Raw genomic sequence first — 18326 nt, 5'->3', positions numbered from 1 at the left:
TGATGGGAGTGATTTCTATTATTTATATTGACTGTATAGGACTTCCCTGGTGGCGCAGTGGTTAAGAATCCACCTGCCCATGCAGGGGACACGGGTTCGAGCCCTGGTCTGGGATGATCCCACATGCCGTGGAGCAACTAAACCCGTGTGCCACAATTACTGAGCCTGCACTCTAGAGCCCACGAGCCACAACTGCTGAGCCCATGTGCTGCAACTACTGAAGCCCGCGTGCCTAGAGCCTATGCTCTGCAATAAGAGAACCCACCGCAATGGGAAGTTCATGCACTGCAACGAAGAATAGCCTCTGCTCGCTGCAACTAGAGAAAGCCTATGCGCAGCAACAAAGACCCAATCCAGCCAAAAATAAATAAATAAATAAAATATTATATTGACTGTATAGTTCTGTCCTGGAAAAAAATTCATGTAATGTAGTATTCTTCCATAAAACTTTATTTCTCTGATTCCCAGTTCTCTTCATCTTCATTATGATTAAGGCTTTTATTATTCAACTCTTTCTATCCACTTATCACTTATTCACTCTTTATCACTTAATTTTGCCCTTTAATTTTTTCATAGGTTTCAGTCTTAATTTCACAGATTTATTCTAAGCTCCTTGATGAGAGATACTGCCTTAGAGCAGGGGTATATTGAACACTGGAGTGCCAGGTTGTGCCACACATTGATTGGTGGAAGTTATCAACAAAGTCAGTGAACTTCATCTGTTCATTCATATTACGTTGAAGATTTTTAATGCCACATCAAAATTAATAAATATCTGAAATATGCATCTACTTCTTCCCCAGGTTAATCAGCTTCATGGCATCCCCAGGCTTCTACAGCTCCTAAAAATTCAGAATGAAGATATCCAGCGAGCTGTGTGTGGGGCCTTGAGAAACTTGGTGTTTGAAGATAATGACAACAAATTGGAGGTAGCTGAACTCAATGGAGTACCGCGGCTGCTCCAGGTGCTGAAGCAAACCAGAGACTTGGAGACTAAGAAACAAATAACAGGTAGTGCTTACTGACTATTACAGGTGGTAGCGCAGTGCACCCCAGCCAGATGTGTTAATATCATCTGTTTTTTTCTGAAGTTTCCTGGAACAAATGATTGATGGGCTCATTGTTATCTGAGAGGGCTTTCAAGGAACATTATTACTGCTGGCTTAGACCCCAGATTCGAGTCAAGTTTGAATTCCTTTTTTCTGAAGGGGAAATTATTCTGAGGCTTTTGGTTAGTATTTTTAATTAGAAATTCTATGCAGCTTCCATCACCTGGACCTCTCTCAATACGAGCTTCCTAGCTTACCTGTCCCTCTACACCCCCAAAAAAGAAAAAAGCATGACTGGATATGTTTTTCAGTTCTCCATTTTATATTTCTACTCAAATACTGATTTGGAAAAATAAATATCTCCCTTCTGTGCATGGATTGGAAAACTAAAATAATCAGATAGAACTAAACTAATGGTTTTGGTAATTCTTGAAGCATGGAGAAAGGAGGCCTAGTTTCATTTAAATGAATAGTACGTATGATAGAAGAGAAAATAGTTCATTGAAAATGAAATGAAAATGGTTCATCAGCTCTGCTAAAGCTCCATGAACACATTACAAAGAGTGCAAGAAACATCACTGAGTGTAATCATCAGTAGTATTGCCTTGGGGAAACTTTTAAGTATCTTCAGTGTCCCAGGTAGTAGACATTTTTAATTTATTCTCACAAAAACCTTAGGTTTTGAGGTATTTTTAGATATTATTGGATATTAAATCTCAGTTTTACAGGTGAGGAAACTAAGGTCCAAAGAAGTTAACCCTTTCTAATATATCATATAAAAGTTTTTTTTAATGATAATAGTTGACAGTCTTCATACTTATTTAAAAGAGGTACTCTATAAATATTGTTTAAGTTGAACTGAATATATGTTGCACTTTTGCCATCCTTTATTATACAAGAGTATTCTTTTTTTCTATAAAAATGTTGTCATTATATCCTCTCTATCCATTTATATCTCAAAATATCACATTTTTCTATCTCAATATATTTTAATTTTATAAAACTATATGAAGGGTTGCACCGTACTACCCTTCTGCCAGCATGCTGTCATGTCCCATGAGAGATTTCCTTTCATATCCACGACTTACATTAAAATACCTACAGAAATTAAGAGTGATATCACTTATTCATTCATTCATTCATTCAGCCAACATTTAGAGGGCAGCCTTCAAGTGCCAACCAGGGTGAATCACAGTCTAGAGAGATTGTGAATTTTATTTTCCATCTACTAAAACGTAAACAATTATGTGATGGTTGGCATTAAAAAAAAAACAAAGACAAAAAAACAGCAACCAAACCTCATGTTTAGAACCTAACATTTTCTTTATTAAAAAACAGTTATGAATCACGAAAGAGAATCAAACAGATTATTCTGTTTTACACTGAGAAAAGACTTCATGAAGGAGATATATTTCACCGTGGACCTTAAAAGAGGGTTAGGCTTTGGACTGGTGTTTTGAAGGAGAATGAAAGTTATTCCCAGCAAAGTGAAAATCACTAGCAAAGCAAAGAAGCTGCTGGTCATTCAGAGGAAACTTGGGTAACAGAGTGATCGAGGTTAAGGTGCGTGGTAGTCAGAAAGCTTGGGAGGATGTGTGGCTGTGTGTCAAGGAAATAATCCATTGTTTATGAACTTCCTCTTCTTTTGTGTAGGAAGAAGGAAACTAAGGACAGAGAATGTTCTGTGGTATTGATGCCACAGAAACCATTCAGTCTTCTTTAGATAATCTACAGAGCTGATAAATGGAGTTTGATTGTGCAGTTCCCAGGATTTCTAGTATAAGCTAAACATCCCTACCAGAAGGTGTTCATTACATATTAATTGAATTGAGTTGATAGTTGAATGTTTGATACAAATCCTACTAAATAACTTCCTTTAGCTCTATTAATAGAAGTGCTAAATAAGTGCTTTTTGGGCCTCAAAAATAAATTGTTGACTAATTTAGACATGTTTATATCTTTGTTTAGAAACACAAAGTGATACAGTAGAAACTAACACAACATTGTAAAACAACTATACCCCAATTTAAAAAAAAAAAAAAACCACAAAGCGAGTAACCATATATGTGAATCTTTTCTTGTCTATTTTGTAAACATCTTTTTATTGAGCCTCTATTACATGCTAGTCATAAGCTTGGGCTTTCCATTTTTTATCTCTGTTCTTCCTGACAGCTCCATAAGGTGTGGTATTATTGACTTTTTACATATGACCAGTGTGAGGCTCAGGGGGTTAAGTGAGTTGCCCAAGGTTGCACAGCTAGCAAAGAACAAGGCCAGATTTGAATCCAGTATTATCTGGGTGTTTTGGTATATCAAAGTGGCTCCCACCTACTGTTTTGGGGGCAAAGAGTGACTCATTTTTACACTTCTTTGGGAATGGGCTTTGTCTTTGAGATCTTGGATCAGAGAGTTCTCCCTTGCTCCTTTTCGGCCCTTCCTCTCTCTCCTCTTGCCACTGCCTGGATTCAAACCCTCTTCATCTCTCTGGTCTACTCTTGCAGTAACCTTGCGCCTGGCCTCTATGATTCAGTATTGCGCATTCCCAGTCTGTCCACAACTCTGCTTCTAGTGATTTCTTTCTAAAATAAAAATATTGTCCCTTTATTTTCTCCATTACCTATGTTGAAGTCTGTACTCTGTAGCATCTCACACAAAGATTTTATGATGTGAGCCTGGTGACCATTGGCAGCAGTGTCTCTTTTCATACCCTTTTAGCCCAGGCTCCGAAATCCTAAAGAATTTGCTGCTCTGTTCCATGTCTCATCTGTCTCTATACCTTTGCTTCTGCTGTTGTCTTGGAGTGGAATCCTTTTTCATACCTAGACCACCTGGTATAAACCGCCTCATTCTTCAATAGCTACTCAAGTATCACTTCTCTCTCTGAAGCATTTTCAAATACCATCCTTCTGTACTTTACTCTCAGGCCCCTCCTTTCCTCTCTGCAGAGTTTTGAAGGAAGGGGCTTCTCTGAACTACCTTTGTGTCCTTTCATATTAAGTTGCCACTTATTTTGTGCCAGTATGTTATTGCAGTAACAACTGTGGTACTCATATAAGTCTCTCAACAGCTGTGGATGCCTGACCAAATATAAAAAAAGAGTTTTATGGCCTGGGAATATCTAGATTACACACAAATGAGAGAATCAGGTGTGTTTTCAGATAAGACCCTGACTTTTCTGGCCAGGATATAAAAAAATAAACCATCTTTTTCTATATATGCATGAGAAGTTCAGCACCAGAGCTTTGTTCGCTGGGAAAGAAAGTCAACTCACTTAACTTTTCTGGCATGTTCAGTACCAGCCTAGGAGGGAAGCTCTTCCCTCTTCTGAAGAAAAGACTTAAGGATCAAAGACTTTCCTCCCATGAGTGTGTTCCCCCTCCCTTACCAAGTGAGTGTGGTAGTGTATTTAGTTGAAATGAAAACAGTACATACTAGTCTCAAAAGTTCATCTTTAAGGTCACTGAATAATGAGCACTTAACTGGAGTGAGTAGGGCTCTGCCTTGGGTTAAAACAGGTCATGATAAGAATGAAGTAGGGTATTGTCCCTCTTCTGCAAATTGCATAAGGAAGAGTCAGGGGATGATTGTCAATGAAATATGTTGAAAATGCATATTGATCTCTGCAAATTTTATGAAAATATTTAATTGGATTTCTGTATTTTCATAAAATACGAAAACATTTTACTATATAAAATATTCATTATGCACATTCTTTAAATGTATAATTATTTTATTCTGCATTTGTAATGGTGCAACAAGGTACCTTGGGTTTATTTATAGTTTTGAATAAATGGCCTTTGCTATCATGTGATATTCCATGTAAGACTTACAGAAGTTAGGTGAAAGGAGGAGTAGATCCATACAAGGGAAATTGCAAAAACGTATATTCCTCCTGCTCTGTGATAATTTTGAAAAACAAGTTTAAAAAGAACCACTTCTCCTCCTCCTGCTCCGCCTTGAAGATTTAATCTCAAAATTTACAAGTTTTGCTACTAAACATTATACAGATTTAAATAGCTATATTTCCAGTCCTAAAGAGCAATATTAATAAAACATGGGTTTCAATATCTATTAAATCCCTTTACTAGGTAACTGCATTTTGTAGCTATCAATTGGCAATAAGTTTCTGGATAATGCAGTTATCATTATCTTTCTAATAATTGCTAATTATTCAAAGTATATCCCTTACCAGAATCCAGTTCCCCTTCTTTTTGGCTAGAATGAGAGCTTAGTGATAGAAAATTACAGACAGAACAGCTACAACAAAGAACTATAATAATAGAAATTTAGGCACTATGATTAAATTGACCGGAAGTTAAAGGTGAAACAAATGAAAATCCAAACCCTAAATATAATACAGTATCAGGAAATATAGAATCTAATCATTGAAAGGGACATCTATTTAGGATCATCTAAACCATTAATTTCCCAATGTGAGAAATTGGAATCATATTTAAAGTATAAATTCCTGGAATTCATCCTGGGAGTCAGGCTTAGTAAATTTGTGGTGTGGCCCAGGAATATGTGATTCTAATTTGTCACTGGGCTCATTTGGTGACTGCTAGTCTCTTCGAACACTCTAGTTTTAAGATTAAACCCCCTTGTCGATATTTTGATAAAGGATGAGCTCATTTTTTTTTATTGGCTCCAGTGATCGTGCTGGATATTATAAGCAGATCTTTCTGTTTTCTTCAAAGCTCTCTTAGAAGTTTATACTTTCACTGAGCCAAAATCTCCTTCCTCAGAATTTCCACTCATTGGTCTGGTTTTGTCTTCTATAGCCACAGAAAATGATATGTAGTTGTTGAATTTGCATTTCTTTAGTTACCAGAGAGCCTGCATTCCTATGTATATTAGACTCTTTTAGCTTTGGGTTAATTTTTCTACTAGTAATTGAATTTTTAATGATTTATAAGAACTCTGTATATTAATGGTATTTAACCCTTTGTTCTATATTGGCATGCACATTTTCCCAATTTGTAATTGGTCATTTATTGATTTTGTATGTATGTGTGTGAGGGTGTGTGTGTATAAGTACAATCCCGAATCTCTAGTGAACATTTAAGCTCTTCCTTAGCTTTGTACCATACAGAAATTTGGCAAGCATGACATTTCTGTACAATATCCTACATTAAAAATTCAAAAATTATACTAAAACTCCCCAAACCTTATACTTCTGTAGAAATAATACAGCATGACAGGCTACAAAGGACATTGACTGTTGGAGGAAAATTCCACTCCCTTTGTTCAAACTAATCCTCTCTGGTTTTTATTGTAAGGTGTACTTTGAGTGCTCTGTGTGGTCCTTTTTTTTTTTTTTTTTTTTTTTGGTGTGGTCCTTTTTAAAGAGAGAAAATATCATTATGCTTCACATTTTTAAGCCTCTGACAGGCAGAGACTGTTAATTTGTTTGCTTATTTAGGACAGGAAGCTTGTTTTTTTCTTTTCTTTCTTTTCTTTTTAGCTTTCTTTTGTAGCTTAGTAACCAAAACTCAACCTCAGACCTGCCTTTCAATTGTTTTCAACCACCTTAGGAGTTTTTGGAGTTTTATTCTGTCTGTCCCCCTCCAGGGCCTCTTAAGATGAGGTGTGACCCATGAAGTCATTGTGTTGCAAAACCTGTGGCGGAGGGACACTGCTCATGACTAACCCCAAATGCCAGTTTGATCAGGAAAAGACCTTCTCATCAGCCAGAATTCTAGTCCTCACGAAGCACTAGACCCAGCATTGCTCTGTCTAATGGCAGCTAGATGTAAGCTATGGTGGAAATTTGGTTATTTAAAAAATCAGTTACTCGTACACAAAGTAAACTGTTTAAGCCCAAAAGACTACATTAGGCCTAGAGTGTTCTAATTGATGGGCCAAATACAAGTATGGTTGATTAACTACTAAGCTTTAACCATACAGACTATTATTTCAGTCATTAATATCAGGGGAGGTGATATCACCATGTAATTCTGGCAAGACCACTTTGTTTGCTTTTTTCATAAAGTGGACTGTCCTGTATATCTGTGCTTCCTCTGTCCTTCATGCAGATGAAGCAGTAAATTTAAGAGGTAAGAATTAACTGACTGGGCGGTGGGGGCATAAATAGGAAGAAAATGAAGATCCCTTCTCTTTCTGTCCCCTCTCTGTTTCTCCTTTCCTGGATGATAGCGAGTTAGAGTAACTTACTGAAAAATGAATGATGGCAAAGCAACTTGACACCTGCTGGGAGTCACTGGAATAGCAAGCAATAGGGGTATAGTCCTTCCACTGAATCAGAGGTATTTGAGCACCAAATTTGTGAGAAAAACAAATCCTAAGTGTATATGCCACTTTGTATTCTCTCTCAGTACCCAGCTTCAGTCCCTGTCTCACAAATGCCCTGGGAAATACAGTATTCTGTTATCTTAATTTCTTCCTGAGTTGGCTTTATGGCCTTTCTTTTTAATTGTGGGTGGAGGGGATTCAAGAGGAATAGGAAAGTTAAGTGAGTAAATGTGGTACCAGTCTTAGACCAATGCTTAGGCCATGCAAGTTGGCAGGTAGATAAAATGCTCTTGTCTCTCCTTCTCTGCCAAACTGTAATATAAGAAGTAGATGAGGTAGAGCCAGCATAAATTCTGGGAGGACATAAAGTCTGCCATTGGGTAGGAGTTAATAAATATTAATTGGTGATGTTGAGCAGCCTACTGTTGACAGGCATAGGCAAAAGCTTTCTAGAGGCTCTTCCTGCTATTATTGGAAGACAGATGTCAGGTGGGAGTTGCAGGTAGTGGGGAGCAGGAGGCAGGCAGAGACGTTCTTAGATATGTATGTATCTAAGGGAGAAAACTATGACTTTTAAAATGCTGAACTCTTAATTACAACAGGATCATTTCAGACTTTCCTGTTGGTGAGCCCAGAGTTTATTATACTAATAAGGTCAGCTTTGTGGTAGGGTCTTTTAAGAGAAACAGCAATAAGGATTTTTGGCATTCATTTATGTTCTTGATTAAACATGTATAGTTTTACATTGTAAGTTCTCTTTCTTCATCTCTCTCTCTATGTATATGTGTGTGTATACATACAGATATATATATATTTTAAACATCTTTATTAGAGTATAATTGCTTTACAATGGTGTGTTAGTTTCTGCTTTATAACAAAGTGAATCAGTTATACATATACATATGTCCCCATATCTCTTCCTTCTTGCATCTCCCTCCCTCCCACCCTCCCTATCCCACCCCTCTAGGTGGTCACAAAGCACCAAGCTGACCTCCCTGTGCTATGTGGCTGCTTCCTGCTAGCTATCTATTTTACATTTGGTAGTGTATATAAGTCCATGCCACTCTCTCACTTTGTCCCAGCTTACCCTTCCCCCTCCCCGTGTCCTCAAGTCCATTCTCTAGGAGGTTTGTGTCTTTATTCCCGTCTTGCCCCTAGGTTCTTCATGACCATTTTTTTGTTTTTTGGATTCCATATATATGTGTTAGCATACGGTATTCGTTTTTCTCTTTCTGACTTACTTCACTCTATATGACAGACTCTAGGTCCATCCACCTCACTACAAATAAGTCAATTTCATTTCTTTTTATGGCTGAGTAATATTCCATTGTCTCACCACTAGTATACATATATATATATTTTTTAATTATTCTTATGGAACAGCTTCCATTGCCATCTAATGAGGTCTAAACAGGTTCTTTCCCTTGGGAAAAGGGCTGTCTCCTCCTACCTTGTTGGGTTTTTTTCCTTTTATAACTAGCCATAGCTCTAGGGGTGATGGTCTTAACTGATCTCTTCAGCAGTCATTTTGACCCAACCCTGCACTGTTTTGATGGTACTCTTTGCTTTTCTAGGTTTGCTGTGGAATTTGTCCTCTAATGACAGACTTAAGAATCTCATGGTAACAGAAGCCTTGCTTATCCTGACTGAGAATATCATCATCCCCTTTTCGGGGTGGCCAGAAGGAGACTACCCCAAAGCGAATGGTTTGCTCGATTTTGATATATTCTACAATGTCACAGGATGCCTAAGGTAATACCACTCTACAACTGCCCTTAACCTTTTCTCTGTACACTTTAAATATTGCATCCAGATCTGTCTAAAACTCTACCCAATTACCTGGAGATACGGTAAAAATTATAAAGATCACTCTAAATACTAGAAGCACAATGTAGAAAGAGTATTTTTTCCAGACATGTTTGATTCCAGAAGCTACCCACATTAGCTCATGAGAGAGAGCATGTCTTCCAATAAAGAAACTAGAAATCCAATCCGAACACCTAGAAGTCCAGGCACACTGGCCTTCCCTGTCTCACAGAATTTAAGCCAGGCTCCATGCTGTATTTTTAGTTCACAAAAATATAATTTAATGACATGATTAAAAAAATAATTTTGAACCTGCTGTTTTTAAATAGGCAACAAAGCCTAAAAGGATAGAATGTCTTGCCACAAGAATAGCTTACAAAAAACGTTAGTTTGATCAGCATTTCTAAATATTGGGATAAAAAAAATGCTAGAAATGTTTTCTCCCCTGGGCTGTCAGATGCCAGCTAAACCAAGAGGAAATAGAAACACATGCAGGAGGAAGAAACGTTAGTCTCAACTTTTGTAGAAGTGTGCCTCTCAAGCTTTCTTATATATATTTGAAAATAATCATTGTCCTTTATGTCCAAGGATTAAAAGAAACCGGATAGATATGTAATTAAAATTAGGCAGCCCAGAATAAGTTCGGTCATATTCTGCCTTTTGATCTTTTCTCTAGTTTCACAGTTCACTTTTTGAGGGAATCTGTTTGGATGATAACAGAGAGAATTTATTAATGGTAAGATGTTTATCTTATCTCCACAGTTAATCACACAGTAATGCATATCAAATACCAGTTTTTTGTAAAGAATTATGTTAGCCACTGAGAGTTTTACAAAGATGAATAAGAAAATTCTTGACTAACCTTTAATCTACCAGGGGATGCAGATGAGCAAATAAACTAGAATGCAATGAAATATGTTAGAGCAGTGATTCTCAAAGCGTGGCCCCTGGACTAGTAGCATGTACATTACCTGGAACTTATTAGAATTCTCAGATTTCACCCCAGACCTACTAAATCAGAAGTTTCAGGAACACGTGTCAGGAACAAGTGAAGTGCTGCAGGAATGCAGAACAAAGGACTGTTCATGCCAGCTGAGTGGGATCAGAGCTGCCAAATTGAGCTGGGCTTTGGTGGGCTATTTCAGTAGACAGAAATTCTCTAGGTAGTATCCCTTGAAATTTATCTGCTGTACAGTCCACTAGAACTGCTTTTCTTTTTTTTTAACGTCTTTATTGGAGTATAATTGCTTTACAGTGTTGTTAGTTTCTGCTGTATAACAAAGTGAATCAGCTATATGCATACGTATATCCCCATATCCCCTCCCTCTTGCGTCTCCTTCCCACCCTCCTTATCCCACCCCTCTAGGTGGTCGCAAAGCACCGAGCTGATCTCCCTGTGCTATGCGGCTGCTTCCCACTAGCTATCTGTTTTACATTTGGTAGTGTCTATATGTCAGTGTTACTCTCTCACTTCATCCCAGCTTACCCTTCCCCCTCCCCGTGTCCTCAAGTCCATTCTCTACATCTGTGTCTTTATTGCTGTCCTGCCCCTAGGTTCATCAGAACAATTTTTTTTTTAGATTCCACATATATGTGATATGGTATTTGCTTTTCTTTTTCTGACTTACTTCACTCTGTATGACAGACTCTAGGTCCATCCACTTCACTACAAATAACTCCATTTCATTTCTTTTTATGGCTGAGTAATATTCCGTTGTATAATGTGCCACACCTTCTTTATCCATTCATATGTCAATGGACACTTAGGTTGCTTCCATGTCCTGGTTATTGTAAATAGAGCTGCAATGAACATTGTAGTACACGACTCTTTTTGAATGATGGTTTTCTCAGGGCATATGCCCAGTAGTGAGATTGCTGGGTCATATGGTAGTTCTACTTTTAGTTTTTTAAGGAACCTCCATACTGTTCTCCATAGTGGCTATATCAATTTACATTCCCACCAACAGTGCAAGAGGGTTCCCTTTTCTCCACACCCTCTCCAGTGTTTATTGTTTGTAGATTTTTTGATCATGGCCATTCTGACCAGTGTGAGGTGATACCTCATGATAGTTTTGATTTGCATTTCTCTAATGATTAGTGATGTTGAGCATCTTTTCATGTGTTTGTTGGCAATCTGTATATCTTCTTTGGAGAAATGTCTGTTTAGGTCTTCTGCCCATTTGTAGATTGGGTTGTTTGTTTTTTTGATATTGAGCTGCATGAGCTGCTTGTATATTTTGGAGATTAATCCTTTGTCAGTTGCTTTGTTTCCAAATATGTTCTCCCATTCTGAGGGTTCTCTTTTAGCCTTGTCTATGGTTTCCATTGCTGTGCAAAAGCTTTTAAGTTTCATTAGGTCCCATTTGTTTAGTTTTGTTTTCATATCCATTTCTCTAGGAGGTGGGTCAAAAAGGATCTTGCTGTGATTTATGTCATAGAGTGTTCTGCCTGTGTTTTCCTCTAAGAGTTTGATAGTGTCTGGCCTTACATTTAGGTCTTTAATCCATTTTGAGTTTATTTTAGTGTATGGTGTTAGGAAGTGTTCTAATTTCATTCTTTCAATGTAGCTGTCCAATTTTCCCAGCACCACTTATTGAAGAGGCTATTTTTTCTCCATTGTATATTCTTGCCTCCTTTATCAAAGATAAGGTGACCATATATGCGTGGGTTTATCTCTGGGCTTTCTATCCTGTTCCATTGATCTATATTTCTGTTTTTGTGCCAGTACCATACTGTCTTGATTACTGTAGCTTTGTAGTGTAGGCTGAAGTCTGGGAGCCTGATTCCTCCAGCTCCATTTTTCTTCTCAAGGTTGCTTTGGCTATCCGAGGTCTTTTGTGTTTCCATACATATTCTGAAATCTTTATTTCTAGTTCTGTGAAAAATGCCATTGGTAGTTTGATAGGGATTGCGTTGAATCTGTAGATTGCTTTGGGTAGTAGAGTCATTTTCACAATGTTGATTCTTCCAATCCAAGAACATGGTATATCTCTCCGTCTGTTTGTATCATCTTTAATGTCTTTTATCAGTGTCTTATAATTTTCTGCATACAGGTCTTTTGTCTCCTTAGGTAGGTTTATTCCTAGATATTTTATTCTTTTTGTTGCAATGGTAAATGGGAGTGTTTCCTTAATTTCTCTTTCAGATTTTTCATCATTAGTGTATAGGAATGCAAGAGATTTCTGTGCATTAATTTTGTATCCTGCAACTTTACCAAATTCATTGATTAGCTCTAGTAGTTTTCTGGTAGCATCTTTAGCATTCTCTATGTATAGTATCATGTCATCTGCAAACAGTGACAGCTTTACTTCGCCTTTTCCAATTTGGATTCCTTTTATTTCTGTTTCTTCTCTGATTGCTGTGGCTAAAACTTCCACAACTGTATTGAATAATAGTGGTGAGAGTGGGCAACCTTGTCTTGTTCCTCATCTTAGTGGAAATGGTTTCAGTTTTCACCATTGAGGACAATGTTGGCTGTGGATTTGTCATATATGGCCTTTAGTATGTTGAGGTAAATTCCCTCTATGCCCTTTCTGGAGGGTTTTTATCATAAATGGATGTTGAATTTTGTTGAAAGCTTTTTCTGCATCTATTGAGATGATCATATGGTTTTTATTCCTCAATTTGTTAACACGGTGTATCACATTGATTGATTTGCATATACTGAAGAATCCTTGCATTCCTGGGATAAACCCCATTTGATCATGGTGTATGATCCTTTTAATGTGCTGGTGGATTCTGTTTGCTACTATTTTGTTGAGGATTTTTGCATCTGTGTTCATCAGAGATATTGGTCTGTAGTTTTCTTTTTTTGTGACGTCTTTGTCTGGTTTTGGTATCAGGGTGATGGTGGCCTCGTAGAATGAGTTTGGGCATATTCCTCCCTCTTCTATATTTTGAAAGAGTTTGAGAAGGACAGGTATTAGCTCTTCTCTAAATGTTTGATAGAATTCGCTTGTGAAGCCATCTTCTCCTGGACTTTTGTTTATTGGAAGATTTTAAATCACAGTTTCAATTTCAGTGCTTATGATTGGTCTGTTTATATTTTCTATTTCTTCCTGGTTCAGTCTCAGAAGGTTGTGCTTTTCTAAGAATTTGTCCGTTTCTTACAGGTTGTCCATTTTATTGGCATATAGTTGCTTGTAGAAATCTCTCATGATCCTTTGTATTTCTGCAGTGTCAGTTGTTACTTCTCCTTTTTCATTTCTAATTCTGTTGATTTGAGTCTTCTCCCTTTTTTTCTTGATGAGTCTGGCTAGTGGTTTATCAATTTTCTTTTATTTCTCAAAGAATCAGCTTTTAGTTTTATTGGTCTTTGCTATTGTTTCCTTCATTTCTTTTTCATTTATTTCTGATCTGATCTTTATGATTTCTTTCCTTCTGCTAACTTTGGGGTTTTTTTGTTCTTCTTTCTCTAATAGCTTTAGGTGTAAGGTTAGGTTGTTTATTTGAGATGTTTCTTGTTTCCTGAGGTAGGATTGTATTGCTATAAATTTCCCTCTTAGAACTGCTTTTGCTGCATCCCATAGGTTTTGGGTCGTCATGTTTTCATTGTCATTTGTTTCTAGGTATTTTTTGATTTCCTCTTTGATTTCTTCAGTGATCACTTCGTTATTAAGTAGTGTATTGTGTAGCCTCCATGTGTTTGTATTTTTTACAGTTTTCTTCCTGTAACTGATATCTAGTCTCATAGCATTGTGGTCAGAAAAGATACTTGATAACGATTTCAATCTTCTTAAATTAACCAAGACTTGATTTGTGACCCAAGATATGATCTATCCTGGAGAATGTTCCATGAGCACTTGAGAAGAAAGTGTATTCTGTTGTTTTTTGATGGAATGTCCTATAAATGTCAATTAAGTCCATCTTGTTTAATGTGTCATTTAAAGCATGTGTTTCCTCATTTATTTTCATTTTGGATGATCTGTCCATTGGTGAAAGTGGGGTGTTAAAGTCCTCTACTATTTTTGTGTTACTGTCGATTTCCTCTTTTCTTGCTGTTAGCATTTGCCTTATGTACTGAGGTGCTTCTATGTTGGGTGCATAAATATTTACAATTGTTATATCTTCTTCTTGACTGATCCCTTGATCATTATGTAGTGTCCTTCTTTGTCTCTTGTAATAGTCTTTATTTTATAGTCTACTTTGTCTGATATGAGAATTGCTACTCCAGCTTTCTTTTGATTTCCATTTGCATGGAATATCTTTTTCCATCCCCTCACTTTCAGTCTGTATGTGTCCCTAGGTCTGAAGTGGGTCTCTTGCAGACAGCATATATATCGGTCTTGTTTTTGTATCCATTCAGCCAGTCTGTGTCTTTTGGTTGGAGCATTTACTCTAGTTACATTTAAGGTAATTATCAATATGTATGTTCCTATTACCATTTTCTTAATTGTTTTGGGTTTGTTTTTGTAGGTCTTTTCCTTCTCTTGTGTTTCCTGCCTAGAGAAGTTCCGTTAGCATTTGTTGTAAAGCTGGTTTGGTGGTGCTGAATTCTCTTAACTATTACTTGTTTGTGAAGCTTTGGATTTCTCTCTCAAATCTGAATGAGATCCTTGCTGGGTAGATTACTCTTGGTTGTAGGTTTTTCCCTTTCATCACTTTAAATATGTCCTGCCACTCCCTTCTGGGTTGCAGAGTTTCTGCTGAAAGCAGCTGTTAACCTTATGGGGATTCCCTTGTATGTTATTTGTTGTTTTTCCCTTGTGCTCTTAATATTTTTTCTTTGTATTTAATTTTTGATAGTTTGATTAATATGTGTCTCGGCATGTTTCTCTTTGGGTTTATCCTATATGGTGCTCTCTGTGCTTCCTGGACCTGATTGACTATTTCCTTTCCCATGTTAGGGAAGTTTTCGAGTATAATCTCTTCAAATATTTTCTCTTACCCTTTCTTTTTCTCTTCTTCTTCTGGGACCCCTATAATTTTAATGTTGGTGCGGTTATTGTTGTCCCAGAGGTCTCTGAGACTGTCCTCAATTCTTTTCATTCTTTTTTCTTTATTCTGCTCCCTGGCAGTATTTCCACCATTTTATCTTCCAGCTCACTTATCTGTTCTTCTGCCTCAGTTATTCTGCTATTAATGCCTTCTAGAGTCTTTTTAATTCAGTAATTTTGTTGTTCATCACTGTTTGTTTGCTCTTTAGTTCTTCTAGGTACTTGTTTTTTGTATTTTCTCCATTCTGTTTCTGAGATTTTGGATCATCTTTGCTGCCATTACTCTGAATTCTTTTTCAGGAAGGTTCCCTATTTCGTCTTCATTTTTTTGGTCTTGTAGGTTTTTACCTTGCTCCTTCATCTGTAAGACATTTTTTTGTCATTTCTTTTTTTTTTTTTGATGGATGGTGCTGTATTCCTGTCTTACTGGTTGTTTGGCCTCAGACGTCCAGCACTGGAGTTTGCAGGCAGTTGGATAGAGCTGGGTCTTGGTGCTGAGATGAGGACCTCCAGGAGACCTCACTCCGATTGATATTCTCTGGGGTCTGAGGTTCTCTGTTGGTCCAGGGGTTTGGACTCGGAGCTCCCACCACATGAGCTCAGCCCAACCTCTGGCCTGGAAACCAAGATCCTGCAAGCTTTGTGGTGCAGTAAAAAAAAAAGAAAGAAAGAAAGAAAGAAAGAAAGAAAAAAGGAGCAGTACAATATCAAGAATAAAAAACAAAATAAAATTAGAAACATAAAAAATATATTAGGAAAAATAAAACTATAATTAACAACCAATCACTGGGGGTTCCTCCTGTCCCCTTAGATGTCCATGTTCCCCCACCGGTGCCTGGTAAGTGCCCTAGTTTTGTGGAGACGTGAATTCCACGTCCTCCTATTATGCCATCTTGACTCCACCCACTTGGAACCGCTTTTTATTGTATTTTTGATTCATTAAAACATTTTGATTCATTTAAAAACATTTTGCATCTTATAATTTTTCTGTCGCTCCCATTGCCTTACCATGTGCAACAGAGTTCTTAACGTGGCAGACTCAGGACTGTTTCAATTGAATATGGCAGATACACAATTCAAAGTTCCTTAAATCAAGTGGCTCATTTGGCTGAGATGTTGATGGTCACTTGTGGAAGTGAAAGAAGTGCACCAGGAACCATGGCCTCAAGGACTGGGACAGAAATTCAGCATCTCTAGGACTCAGTCTCCTATTTACAGGCATACCTCGGAGATATGGATTCGATTCTAAATCACCGCAATAAAGTGAATATTGCAATGAAGGAAGTCACACGATTTTTTCAGTTTCCCAGTGCTTATTTAAGTATGTTTACATTATGCTACAGTCTATTAAGTGTGCAATGGCATTATGTCTTAAAGAAATCAATATACATACCTTAATTTAAAAATACTTTATTACTAAAAAATGCTAACCATCATCTAACAACACAGGGTTGCCACAAACCTTCAATTTGTTAAAAAAATAAAATGCAATGTCTGTGAAGCTCAATAAAGCAAAGCACGATAAAACGAGGTATGCCTATATATCTCATCTCTGCTTACTCGTCCTCTTTGGAGACTACTGGGCTCATTCTCTAAAAATGCAAACAAGCCTTCTCCACGTAGCTGATCCCTAAATCACAGGCAGCCCTTGCTTAGCCACCCAGCAGAAAAAGTGCACTTCTTCCTTTAAATGTCAATCCCCTGGAAGGTTTAACCCTGACCCTCCTTCTGAGAGGTGTGTATGGTTTGAGCCTCTGTCTCCTAGATTGACCAAACCTGGATCAGATACTTGCTTCATGGCAACAATGGCAACAAGGTCTGTTAAAGTAGCAAGAGGGAGGGGAACAGTTGCTGGACAAACAAATCAAAAATAGTAGAAGACACCTTCCTCAATTACAGCATATGCAACCTTTCTCAGTCTATCCACAACCTTCTTTACAATCTTACTTCCCATTTTCCCGCAAACATACTCCAAAGTACAAGCAAGCTACAAAGTACTTGCTTTCCTTAGATATTGTAGGTAATTTCATATAGTCAAGGCTTTATTCAATTTTGCTGCCTGGTAAACATTTTCTATTATCTGCCTACTGATTACTTAATCTCCTAATCATATAATAGCAAAGATAAAGTTCATCTTTTCTGTAAAACATTCTCCTGCCTCAGGCAAAAGCCATTACTTGTTTTTAAGAATTCAAACAGGACTTTTTACAGGTAAGTCACCTCTGTACAGACTTTGTATTACATTACTATTTTTATGGGAAGTTGTTTACATACCTTTTTTATTAGATTGTGAACTCTAAGAGCTAAGCCTATGCATTTTTCTAATCTCTAATTCCTAGCACATAGCAAGGTTTCTGACATATAGTAAGCAAGTATAAAGTGTTTGAGTGAAATGAGTAATGAACGAGTGAGCAAATGAAAATCCATTACGAATTAGGTGGATAATCATGTCTGGCAAGGTATCAAATTTGTGATGGAAAGTAATCAAACAGAAGTTGGAAACATTAGCTAAAGCCAGACTGAGGGGGCCTTATAAATCATGTTAAGAAGTTAATATTTTTCTTCTGTAAGCAAAGTTAGTAGTGTGGGGAGGATAGAAATATAAGTTCTGCATGAAGAAGAAAAATTATAATATCAACATGAAAGGTGTATTGGGAAGGTGGAAATCTAAAAGTAAAGATGTTGGTTACAGATCTTTTCCTGTAGTCTCCTTTTATGAACAAGGAATAACAGACTCGCATGGTTTGGGTGAAGCAGTGCCCTCGTTGGCACACATTTTTCAGGTATGTTATTGCCTGAATCCACTCCCATCATAATGACACCATTTTAAACAGTGTTTGCAAAGTCAATCCAAACCACTGATTTGAACTACTTTCAGAAGCAGAATATTACAAAATATCTGGGAAATTGAGCATCATAGTATTTGCTTACTAAAATATCTATTCTTATTTCATCTGTATATCTAATTTATAATAATAATAGCTAATATTTACGTTGTAAAAACTGTTCAGAATGCTTTATGAGGATTTCCTCAGTTTATTCTCAGAGCAACCCTTGTAAAGTAGGCCTTCCCATTTTTATAGATAAGGAAACTGGAGCTCAGAGAGGTTAAGAGATTTTCCCAACATCATACAGCTAGTAAGAGACAAAGCTGGAATTCTAATCCAGGAAGGCTGTCTCCAGGGCCAAGCTCTTCATCAGTGTGCTGGATACATTGATATTAGTCACATGTCTACAGGCTGCTCTGCTGTGGATTAAGCCTCTGCCCTTCACAGTCTCGCAA

General features: G+C 37.3%; 1 protein-coding gene across 1 annotated transcript in view; it reads left to right on the top strand.

Moving 5' to 3' along the window:
* Nucleotides 1-18326, top strand: part of PKP2 (plakophilin 2) — an 85309-nt gene that overhangs the window by 38896 nt on the left and 28087 nt on the right. Inside the window, exons 5-6 of the mRNA XM_059935622.1 lie at nt 804-1011; nt 8876-9053. Of these exons, the coding sequence (XP_059791605.1) occupies nt 804-1011; nt 8876-9053 (386 nt within the window). The remainder of the gene's footprint in view (nt 1-803; nt 1012-8875; nt 9054-18326) is intronic.

This window comes from Balaenoptera ricei, chromosome 10, assembly GCF_028023285.1.
Source record: "Balaenoptera ricei isolate mBalRic1 chromosome 10, mBalRic1.hap2, whole genome shotgun sequence".
NCBI classification, from domain to species: domain Eukaryota; kingdom Metazoa; phylum Chordata; class Mammalia; order Artiodactyla; family Balaenopteridae; genus Balaenoptera; species Balaenoptera ricei.
This window is presented reverse-complemented; position numbering and strand designations above follow the sequence as displayed.